Source organism: Bos indicus x Bos taurus, chromosome 19 (genome assembly GCF_003369695.1).
Source record: "Bos indicus x Bos taurus breed Angus x Brahman F1 hybrid chromosome 19, Bos_hybrid_MaternalHap_v2.0, whole genome shotgun sequence".
Lineage (NCBI taxonomy): Eukaryota > Metazoa > Chordata > Mammalia > Artiodactyla > Bovidae > Bos > Bos indicus x Bos taurus.
Genome location: NC_040094.1, coordinates 10,480,548 through 10,492,880, shown reverse-complemented (window position 1 = coordinate 10,492,880; position 12,333 = coordinate 10,480,548). Strand labels below are relative to the sequence as shown.

The 12,333-nt window shown below is 35.3% G+C and overlaps 1 protein-coding gene across 1 annotated transcript in view; it reads left to right on the top strand.

Annotated features, from left to right (window-relative positions):
* The window catches only part of HSF5 (heat shock transcription factor 5), a 53,736-nt gene that overhangs the window by 4,289 nt on the left and 37,114 nt on the right, over positions 1-12,333 (top strand). Inside the window, exon 2 of the mRNA XM_027518623.1 lies at positions 3,454-3,828. Within this exon, the coding sequence (XP_027374424.1) occupies positions 3,454-3,828 (375 nt within the window). The remainder of the gene's footprint in view (positions 1-3,453; positions 3,829-12,333) is intronic.

Below are 12,333 nucleotides of genomic sequence, written 5' to 3'. Positions count from 1 at the left end.
AAGTATAGAGTTCATTTCAGTTGAAGAAGCACAGGGGCTATGTAGAATCTGATTTTTCTCACTTATAATTCAGTTGGTCAGCATTTTAAAGATTACTTGTTGAAAAACATAAATGTAATTCATACTTTTTTGGTATAGCTAATACATAAGTTCATATTATCTCCATTATCATAGTTTTCATACATTTCATACATCCTGCCTGTTGGTATGTATAGAAAATATGTCAGGTGTGGATTGTCCACAACATAGACTTGGTTCATTAGGAAATTGTGTTACTGACTTGGGTGGAATGTAATTCTAAGTTTAAGAATACAGGTCCAACTTTGTTTTGCTTTATCTCCATGTTCTAAGTCCTTGGTTCTCTTTTGGCTCACTAATTTTTATTCTGCTTAATTCTTGATTATATGCCTGACTATACTGCTCCTTCTTCATTTCCTTTTTGTGTTCTGTGTTCTACTGCAGCTTCTGATTTAAATACTTCTCTTTTGCAGTAGAATCCTCTGTGTTAGGACCTGGTTCTTTTACCCAGGTCCATTGAGCCAGTTGTCCTGTTCACCTTCTGAGAATGTTGTTCAGTTGGTAAGGCGCGTCTGACTCTGAGACTCTGGACTGCAACATGCCAGACTTCCCTGTCCTTCACTGTCTCCCAGAGTTTGCTCAAACTCATGTCCATTGAGTCAGTGATGCCATCCAACCGTCTTATCCTCTGTCACCCCTCTGTTGCTGCTGCTGCTGCTAAGTCGCTTTAGTCGTGTCTGACTCTGTGTGACCCCATAGACGGCAGCCCACCAGGCTCCTCTGTCCCTGGGATTCTCCAGGCAAGAATACTGGAGTGGGTTGCCATTTCCTTTCCAATGCATAAAAGTGAAAGTGAAGTCGCTCAGTCGTGTCCGACTCTTAGCAACCCCATGGACTGCAGCCCACCAGGCTCCTCCGCCCATGGAATTTTCCAGGCAAGAGTACTGAAGTGGGGTGCCATCACCTTCTCCGTCACCCCTCTGTACTTGATAAGAAATGTGAGGGTCACATGTTTTTCCTGTTTTTGTTTGCCCGCTATTGTTATCTTGTTTTTATTGGCAGTTTATTTCATAATATTTGTTAAAGCTTTCTAAACTAACTCTCAAGAACCAAGTTTTGGGAAAGAGGCAAGTTCTCTCCTGGGGACTGACTAGCTCAGATTCACTTTTACAGATGGAATAGAAAGAACAACAGAAATTCAGCCTACCTTACATTTTTAGGATCCTGGATTTAAGCTTTGCCAAATATATGTCTTAGATGTCCTAAAGACATGTAGGTGATGTTCTATAAAGTTGGTAGACTAGAACCCTGCGAAGTAACCTCTAACAGAAGAATAAGAGCTGGACGTGTTTTAGTTCTTAATTAAAAATGAAAACAAATGTCCTTCTAATTTGTGTCCTGTGTCCTTACATTAGCAGTATCTAAAATATTTAAATATTTGGGCATCACTCAGAATTTATCATAGTAGAAGTAGAAATGTATTTTAATTCAGATCTAAATTTGAATTTGAGAAATCAGGGTAGAGTATTCTTTAATTATCTATTGTTATTGACAGTCTGAAAATTCATCAACAATTTAACCTTAAAGAGGGTAAAGAAGGGTTAGTGAGCTATTTGACACTCTAGCAATATAAAGTTTTATCATCCAAGAAAGAAAAAAAAAACAAACAAGTGATGGGCAGTTTGGGACCTCACAAACAAAAAATTTTTCTTTAAGTCTTAAAGCAAAGAACTGTCAGTGGTAGTTCAAAGTGTGTATACATGTGTTTGCTAGTCAGCATAAAAACTATTTTGTATTTTAAAAGTAGTTTTTAAAAGGTGTATCATTTAAATACATTTAATCTTCTGAAGGAGAAGTTTTTTTGTCCATTAGATTTTTTTCTCCATTAGCTCTTGATTTCCAGAATTGTTTTTTGTTTTCTTATTTTAACTTTTTACTTGATATTGGAGTATAGCCAATTACCAATGTTGTGACAGTTTCAGCAAATAGCAAAGAGACTCAGTCTACATGTATCCATTTGCCTCTAAACTCCCTTAGCATCCAGATTGCCACCTAACATTGAACAGAGTTCCCTGTGCTACAGAATAGGTCCTTATTGGTTATCCATTTTGTGTGTACACGTCTGCCCCAAACTCCTATATTTGTTTATTTTTGGCATTAATGCTTTATTCTTTTTAAATTTTAAGGGTTTATTTGAGCAAAATCAATTTGAATCAGGCAGCACCAAAACAGAAGTGATTATGAGCACTTCTTAATGCTTCATTCTTTAGAAGAAATCAAACATTATAGGAATACTAGAACAAAAGATGTATAACATTTAAATATTTGGAAAAGTAGGTGAGTGCCATCTTTAGCAGATGAGTAGCACGTAAATTAGACTTTCCCTCTGTTTTATAGATTATAGGTATAGTTTATATATATATTTTATTTATATAGATATAGTTTTATAGATATAGCTTAATACAACAAAAACAAATTGAAAAGCCTTTGTGAACCACAAAATTTAATAGGTAAAATCCTTCCTAGGAATAAATTAGACTAGCTTTATCTTCAAGAACCACAGTCTTTAAAATAAGTTCAGCTTGCAACTTTTATATTTTCCTTTTCTTCATTATGTAGTATTGCTCTTTCTCTCTCTTCCTCATCTCCACTGATTAATTCCTTTCAACCTTGCAAGATAAGAAAAAGCAAATATAGGAATCTGTTGTCTTGAGTGTGTGGATTTTTAACAGACTCTCTAGGTGATTCAAATGTAAATCAATGTTTGAGAGCCATTGATATCTAGGAAGGGACTAGAGATACTCTGAAGAAAAAGAGACCATGGAAAATTTTTGATTCAGGAATGACCAAGTCAGAGTTTCCAAGCTTGACTTTTCTGCAAAGATTGTTACTAAATTTTTTTTAAAAATTGAAAGGGAGCATGAAATTTCTTACATGAAATTTCTTTTTCTGGGATAATTTTTATTTTTTCCATACTTATATCTTTCATGAATATGGTTGAGTGCTTATTTTTGTACCTATTATTAAGATACCTAAATGATTTAAAAGACCAAATGGAATTTCTAAAACTTCTAGGAAGTACTGATAGTTTATAGATTGGGAAAATCTGGGTCAGTCGGTTGAGGTGACAGGTAAGATGACATTTAACCTTTGATTTAATTTGATTTAATGTTAGAGTTTGGCCACTTTGTCTCTTATCACAATCATATTAACAACCAAACAAAATTTGTTTGATTATTTTTTCAGCATTGTATTTGTAATTTCATGTTGTGTATTCTGAACTTGTTTTTACCAATAAATTTCTGTTGTGTTGAGAATGGCTGGAAACTCAGCATATTCACAAGTGAAGAGTAGTGTATGTTTTGTGACTTTTGGTTTACTACATCTGGTGGTGTAATATAAAATTAGTAAATGTGCTCTTCCTCTTTTATGCAGGACCAGTGGCTGTAGGACAATTTCACCGGTCGTTCCGGCGAGATAGTTTGTCTCCTTACTCCTACGTATCGACTTCATCCCACAACCACAGTACTTTTCCTCTGAAAGGTTTAGATCGGACCCCGATCCCTCCTAGAACATGGCAGAACTCTCTTGGAATGCACCCAGGACAAGTGGAAACGTCTCCTACTTTTTCAGATAAAGGGGTTCCATTTCCTGTACTACAGAGGTTTCCAACTGAGGTTACGTATACCCTGCAGCCCAGTGCCACATCTGTACACGTTCAGCAAGGTCCTCAAACAATGGTCAGCTCCTCCCAAAAATATAGTAACTACACACCCTCAGCGCAGTACTCCCAAGCCTACTATCCAACAGGTATGAGAAATTCAAATTCAGTGGTTTCTTTTAAGGTACTTGATAATGAGAACTTATATTTTTTTAAATGCATTTTTGTATGCCTAAACAAAAATAGGAATGTACACCTAAGAAATGTCAAAGATTTCTCATGAATACTCATTTTTTTAACAATATGTGAAATTTCATTATGTTCTTAAAGGCTGTGAAAATTGTTGGAGCATAGAAGTGTATATTTTAGTGAAACTTTGGTATCCTCAAAATATGTTCTGGTAAGACTTAGTACACCAGATCTTGGTATAACACTGTTCTTGGTGTAGTAGTTTTTTTGGGTTTTTTCCTTTTAGAAAAAAACTACTTATATTACATATTGTTTATTTTTTAGTTATATAGCTGAGACTACCTCATAATGAAATAATCTTAGTATCTCAGTAATGAAGTTTAATATAAGAGCCTACTCACCATCTCTTAAGACTAAATTATATTCTTTTAATAAAAATGTAATGGTGTGGTTTGGCAGTGCAATCCCTGCAGGGTTAATCTCAGCCAGCGAACAGCTGGGAGTAGCTGAGAGAAGAGCCTGACAATGACAGCTGACCTAGAGCTCCGCCAAGGGCGTGGAAGACCTGCCAGTAGAGCTCAGGCCACTCATTGGGAATCCATGTGATAGTGACCATCCATTTAGCTTCTTGGGGCCAGGGGATGTTTTTGCGGGGATACATTTTTGCAGAATGATAATGTTACCATTTAATTAAAAACAATTTATTGTTTTGCAGAAGCACCATAGAGGTGATATGTGTTTTCATTATTGTTTACACAGAGTGATGAAATGGGGCAATAGAAAAAAGTCAAGGGTCAAGGCTTTCAGAAAAGACCAGGAAGAGAAAAAAGGGGGCAGTCCTTTGCCCTTTGAATTAAGAGTGTAGGCATATTAATTAAGTACAGCTGGAAGCAGTCTCCAGAGGTATTTTTGTTAGACCACTTTTCCCAGGCAGGCTGAAATCAAAAACTAAAATGAGTGGGAGGCATGTAAATTAGATAAGGGGGTTAAATGATTGGTTGTCTTTTAAAAGCTATAAATTTGAAAACTGTTCCGTTTATAATAATGCTGGTAATATGCAACCATTTTTATTTATTATTGGCTCATTGCATTCTACCTAAATACAGACAGTAAAAGGGATTGCTTTATTTTCTCAAAGCACTTAAGTTCAATAATATTAAAATAATAAAACCAGAGGTTAAATTAGATTGAATTCTATAGATTTTTGGAGCTGCTACTGTTTTGGTGGATGGAGAAGGATAAGGGGAAGAAATTATATGGAGTAAGATGATATAGCACTTTAATTGTTTGCCTACTAGAAATTTTAAAAATCTTTTTTTTAACCTTATATATAAAAAAAGTGGAGACCTAATTCTCTTTTTTTCAGACTTTCAGCTAATTCTTTGAAGAACAAAAATATCTGGGTGATCTTGAAAGCTAGAAGATGACATTTTATGTTATATATCTTATGTATAGCAACAAATAGTGTCAGATCTTTCCTGAGGGATTTTTAATCAATATTTTGATAAATTAGGCATTTCTATCTAAATTATAATTTGGCTGCATTCCATAAATGCATAGAGTATATATATATGAGAGAGACAGTCTATATTTTTCTTATACTTGCTTTACGTTCTATAGCCCATCAACTGGACAACACCCCCGTCTCTCTTCCTTTTAGCAATGAATGTTTCTCTTTCTTTTCCTAACCTCCCTTAAACGCCCCTCCTCTACACTTCTAAAGACTCAAAAACTGGGGAGTTGAAATTTAGGAGGACTACAAGAGAGAGAGAAATGTGCTTGGCCTTCTAACTTGGAATTTTGGAGAAATTTTCCTATGTACATATTAGATATGGTGCTTAGGTTCCATATTACGATTAGTGCTGCAGTTAAGGTACGGATGGTTATAGTCTGGCTTAGGAGCCAAACTAGCCTGTATGATGATGTTTCTACGGGAAAATGTATTCCAAGTTCCGAACAATCCTCTTAGAAACTCCTAGTTCTAAATTTTATGAGAACTAGTTGTATGATATTAGAAAATACTACAAATTTGTTATAGAAGTACTATTTGTTAAATTATTATAATTTAGGATCTGTGTCATTTCAAAAATATTTTGTGTTAGCTTGGATTTAAATTTATAAATAAACTTATTAATTTTATAATTACATTGAAAATTGTCTCCAGGAGTCCAAGATAAGGACTAGGAAAGAGACACATTAAAAGAAGAAGTGCTGCTGATGTTTTGATAGTATAGAGTGCATATGAAATAGAATCTTGTATTATCTGAATTTTTGTTTTGTCTTCTTTGATATGGATGATTGAAATTACTGTGAAGGTTCTGAGGTTATGAGAAAAAGAAAGAAATCTCATGATTTCATAATGAATTCTAATATATAGAGTAGTTCTATGATGTAATGTAGGAAAATTGCTTTGAACATTCTGAAGTACTATAGAAATAAAAAGTTGTATTGTTAAATATGAAAGACCTTCTATGGAAGGGAAAGAAAATGCCAAAGAAATAAGTGTACAAGTACTTAATTCCTCCAAATCTTAGGTGAAGGAGGCAAGACATAGTGAGCAGTTTAACCAATATTTAGTGAATACCTGTTTGTGAAGGGCTTTACAAATGACTTTACCAAAGTTAAGTAAAATACTACTCTCAGAGGCAGGATAATAATCACTCTCAATCCAGCTTTCCAAATCCTAATAAAGTAACTAATTTTGGAATAATGATCATACTTGAATCCTTTCAAAGTGAATTATATGACTTGAGATTTGGATCAAATTTTAGTAAAAAAACAATACTCAACTTCATTTAAAAATCAGTTATATTGAAAATAAACTTGGATCTGGTCTTCATGTGGTATAACCAGTAAAATTTGTGTTTTGTAATATTTCATAAATTATTTCTCTAGTAAAGCCAAACTTTGAGACTAAAAAACTGCTCTCAAGACTGACTCATAAATGGACTCACATGAGTTGTTTCTCACATTTGCCCTTCCTCTCTTGAGGCATCTGTTTTCTTTGCCCTGCTCGTTTACATTTTTTCCACTCTTAACCGCTTCTTCAAAGGCAAAGTGTTATAAGTCCAGCATCAGTGGACTCTTTTTAGTCTTGCCCTATCTTGAATTCAGTTTTCTTCTTTAATGCTGTTTTCAGGGTGCTACTATAATTTAATTTCCCTTTTTTATAAAAAAACTTTATTTTAGACCTTTTTGTTTTGCTCATTCTGTATGTATTTGAACATACAAAAGAATATTAGTATATTCATATTTATATACAGAATCCTGTATTGAGGAATTGTTTTCCTTTGACTCATGTTGTAATGCTGAACTGATTCAAAGTTAACTTTGACTTTTTGCCCAAGTTAAGTTTTAAGCTCAAAGCAGTGATTGGTGATTTGTAGCTGCCCTTTGTCTCGTATATTTGTGTAGCAGTCACTGTGACCAGGTACTATGCTGAGTGCTTTCCAAATATTAATTCATTTAATCCTCAAAACAACTTTATAAGATAGGGAATGTAGTTATCCTCATTTCATAGATTAGAAGCTGAAGCACAGCTCAGCACAGGCAGGGCTAGGAAACAAATCTAGGCAAATTCTCTCGAGTTCATTCCTTCGGCCATTGTGTTCTGCTTGTTGCTGCCGGCCTGCTTGTAATACAGAGAGGACGTTTGTTTGTTTTGTTTTTCTTCTGAGAGACTTTTTCCTGGTATACCTCTTCCCCAGAGTTAGTTCCTTCTAGATAGGGTAGGTGACAGATACTGGTCAGGGGGACCTCGCCTTCTGTGCTACCGACGGCAGGGTACTGACCCTGGGCTGTTGACTCTCTGCTCCAGCAGAGAGACAGACACCATCCAGCTGCTAGAGTGGGACATTCAGTCTGCAGCTGTGTCTAATTCATTTCTGTATCCCCCTGCACCTGGTGTAGTGCTTGGCCATAATGGGCTCTCAGTAAATATTTATTGAGTAAACGAAGTAATTTTAGCCTCAGCTTTGCAGTTAGTCATATGATGGACATTGTGACATTCTGTGGATTATTTCATGTCACTCGGTTTCAATTTCCCTTTCCAAAAAGTGGCAGTAATAATTTGGGTCTGGGATTAAATGAATTAATGTATAGAATTTGAATAGACTTCAAAATTTAAAACACTTAAAAACTTTATATTTACATATAAAGGATAACATATTTTAAAAGCTGTATTTCAGATGAGGCTAGCTACTAACACTTTAAAGGCTGACTGAAGTGATTTAAAAGAACATACCCTTCTCACGAAGGTGCATGTGTTTTATTATTTTCTGAACTGACTCTTGGGCAAAGAAGGTTGATGATTACTGTTTTGAAGTACATTAAATTTTAAACATTTGATCTTTAGGCTTTTCATTCTACATAATGTACATAAACAAGTATAGAATATGAAGTTATAAGAACTTTCTGATGCTCTGGGAGCCTGTATTGTCAGTTTCTCTGGAAAGGTCTGAGTTTGTTCTTATGGAGAGAGGGACTTGGCGTAGATACATTAGGAGGATTTTTAAGTAAAAGCACAATTATATTTTATTTTCATTGCAGTAAAATACATATAGGATTGACCATTTTAGCCATTTTTAAGTGTATAGCTCTGTGGCATTAAATACATTCACATTGTTGTACTAGCATCACCACCATCCTTTTCTAGAACTTTTTCGTCTTTCCCCAGCTGAAACTCTGTACCCAGTAAACACTAACTTCACATTGCCCTCTCGCCGTCTTGTGGCGACTGCCGTCCTGCTCTCTGTCTTGAAGAATCTGCTAACTCTAGGAACCTCATGTGAGGGCAGTTGCGTATTTGTCCTTTTGTGATTGGCATCTTTCACTTATTCCGAGTCATTGATATAGTGGGATGAGTCAAATCTCCTTCCGTTAAATGCTGAATGATTTTCTGAAACTTCATATGCATGGACCACATTTTGTCAGTTGGCCTGTTGATAGACGCTGGGTTGCTTCTACCTTTTGGCTATTGGTGCTCTGAACTTGGTTCTACAATAATATGTTCTGCTTTCACTTCTTTTGGTTATAGACTCGAATACCATTTCTTTACCTCACTGTAGATGAGATGTTGGGGTTCTGGTTGCTGTCGTAACTTACCTTGAAATTAACTTTACTATTAGGATATTTTTCCTTTTAAGTATTTCTTTGCTGTTGATACTGTACTATTCCAGAGTAGCTTCAAGTCCAAAACATTTTATTTTTATTTATTTATTTTTAAAAACGTTTAAATTATAAATATGAATTACCTACATTGGATAAAGTATATGAACTTGTTTTCCTAACCTATAGTGGATGTGAAAATTTTTACCTTTAGATAAATTTTTAGTAATCTATTTTTTACCATAAAAGATGTCATCAACTCTTATATATGAAATAGAAATTGTTCACTATTTCCAGCTTTTTATTCATTCAGTGCCTTAAATGAACACTGCCTTCAGAAAGATACTGAAGGATCTTTATGGAGATGAATGTGTCTTCATAGTGATAAACTCAGTTTTAGAAGTGTTAGTACTTTCACAGTGCTTTCCTAATACACACTGGATTAATTTTTCATGTATGAAGCACACAGTTATATTTTTATAACTAGATTTTCATATCCAGTGAACTTATTAATACTTTACTTTGTTGTGTTTTGTTGGCTGTATGAGGTGGGACTGCTCTGGTAAGGAACTAGCCATTGAGGGGTCTTTGGATTAGCTGTTCACCTCCCTGTCTTCATGCAGGCACCTTTCTACTTCCCATTTGTAACTGGACACTTTAAAGGACAGTCACTGCTTTGCTGTTTCCTTAGATACCAAGTCAGCTATCAACTATATATTAATATATTCTTGACTTGTATGTTATATTTTATTGCTGTATATTATATGTTATTTTTTCAAGAAACTTATTTTAAGGTACACTTTAACAGCTATTCAAAATATGTAAACTGTGGCATCAGATTGATTATAGCACTATCAGAAAAATAAAGCTAATACCTTTCATTGATTTATTTGTAACAAAACACTTTTATGGTGCCCTGATGGGTGAAAAGATCCCTTGGAGGAGGAAATGGCAACTCACTCCAGCATTCTTGCCTGGAAAATTCCATGGACAGAGGAGCCTGAGGAGCTGCTGTCTGTGGATTCACAAAGAGTCCAACATGACTGAGCACACACACACGCGATAGGGGGAAATCTTACTGAGTCCTTTCTGCCACTAGGGGGCTGTTTTTCTTAGCTGTTAAAACTGGAAAAAGATCCCAGTTTTTTTCAGTTTCAGCAATCCCTGCAGACCCCTCCTTAGCTTTTTGGATTTAACTTATTTCCCAGGGTATTTATGCTTTTAAATATTCTGGGAAACCAAATTCCAATCCAAAAATTTTTTATTGTGTATTTGAATAATCTCAAAGGATATGGGAAGTGACAGCTGCTTGAATTTTATATGGCCATCCTAGTAATATCTGGCTTTTTTAACCACTGGAATTGTTAAAATTATGTAATTCAGAAAACATCAACCCTTATGTTCTTACTTGAACTAGAATTCTATCCATTATTTTTTTATTTCCATGTGTAAAATTTAATGCCTTAAAATGCACATGTATAATAAAATATTTCTCTTATACCTTTATGAACTTCTGACATTTTAAAAATCCATAGTCAGTAATGGATAAAAGGGAAGCATTTTGATGAATTTTTGCAATTGTTAGACTAATTTATTTCAAAGATTATAGAATGAGATTATTCAGTAATTTTACTACTGTATTCAGAATATGAGAAATGTGGACCAAAAATGTTGCCACCTGTAAATAAAGATACCTTAAAAATATTCCACAAGTGGAGTTCTAGTCAAATTAAAGTATTACATCTTAGGAAGAAAGATTAAGGAAATATCATGATACATTAAAGAGCATGTACTTTGCAGTTTGATGATTGCCTCTGCCACTATGAGCTTTGTGAACCTTCAGCACATTTTTTAACATCCCTGAGCTTTAATTTCCTGATTTTTGTAATGTTAATATCTCATTCAGTTGTTTGGATTAAATGAGGCAATACATGTTAAAGGACCTTGGACTGTGCCTGGAATATGTTAGGTGCTCAGTAAATCTCATACTCTCTTTAATCCAAAGGTGTGATGTTATAACTGATTCTCATTCGTTCTGGAGATTCTCTCTCTGGAAAAGAGGAGACTCAACCAATTATTAAGGCTGCATCTGTAAGTATGGGGACTTCCCTGGTAGCTCAGCTGGTAAAGAATTTGCCTGCAATGCAGGAGACCCCAGTTTGATTCCTGAGTTGGGAAGATCTGCTGGAGAAGGGATATGCTACCCACTCCAGTATTCTTGGGCTTCCCTGGTGGCTCAGCTGGTAAAGAATCCTTCTGGAGTGTGGGAGACTTGGGTTTGATCTGTGAGTTGGGAAGATCCCTGAAGATCTCCTGGAGAAGGGAATGGCTACCCACTCCAGTATTCTGGCCTGGAGAATTTTGTGGACTATTCCATGGGGTCACAAAGAGTGGGACACGACTGAGTGACTTTAACTTCACTGTAAGTATGACTATACCAGTACAAAGAATTCAATCTTTTCAAGGTATCCTAACTATAAAGAGGAAGTTTGGAAAATGTATTTCCTTAGCTTAAATCATTAGCTATTTGTATACTGATTGCTTACTGTACGCCAGTGTTGTTTTTAGTAGGTACTGTTATTATTCCTATTCTATTAATAATAGGATACAGAAATGGAAGCCCAAAGGGATTAACCTTACTCCAGTTTATGTTCTTGTTGTTTAGTCACTAAGTTGTGTCTGACTCTTTTTCAACCCCGTGGACTGTAGCCCGCCAGGCTCCGCTGTCCTTGGGATTTCCCAGGCAAGAATACTGGAGTGGGTTGCCGTTTTTTTCTCCAGGGTGTCTTCTTGACCCAGGGATTGAATCTGCATCTCCTGCGTTGGTAGGCAGGTTCTTTACCACTGAGTCACCGGGGAAGCCTCAGGTTTATGTAGCTAGGCTCCAAAGGCAGACAGTCTAGCTCTAGGTCTGAATTCCTAACCACTTGGCTAAATGAATAAAACACTTTTTTCCATAGATTTAACTGGATGCATTGTATATACAGTAGGAGTGTTTGGAGAGTTTTTATACTTATTTTATACTTAAAAGCACACCTTCCTCCAAATGTTTGTTACTATTAAAATGATTGAAATAATTATTTTAGAATTTTGAATATGTTCTGATATTTTCAATAAAAGGAAATTACTACTTTCAGTAAGAATAGACTTTTGATTAGAAATGTAGCAAAATATTTAGGTGCTGAAGGATTCATTTATAAAAGTAGAAATGACCCTTTCAACTGACTTTTAGTATTGCTTTATTACTGTTTGTTTTCAACAAATAATGGCACCTCGTTGGACTAAATATATTGCACCCACAAAGGGAAAGTTTTTGCTCCAGGTTGAAAGAGAGGTGCGCCTTGAAGGCCGTGGGGCCG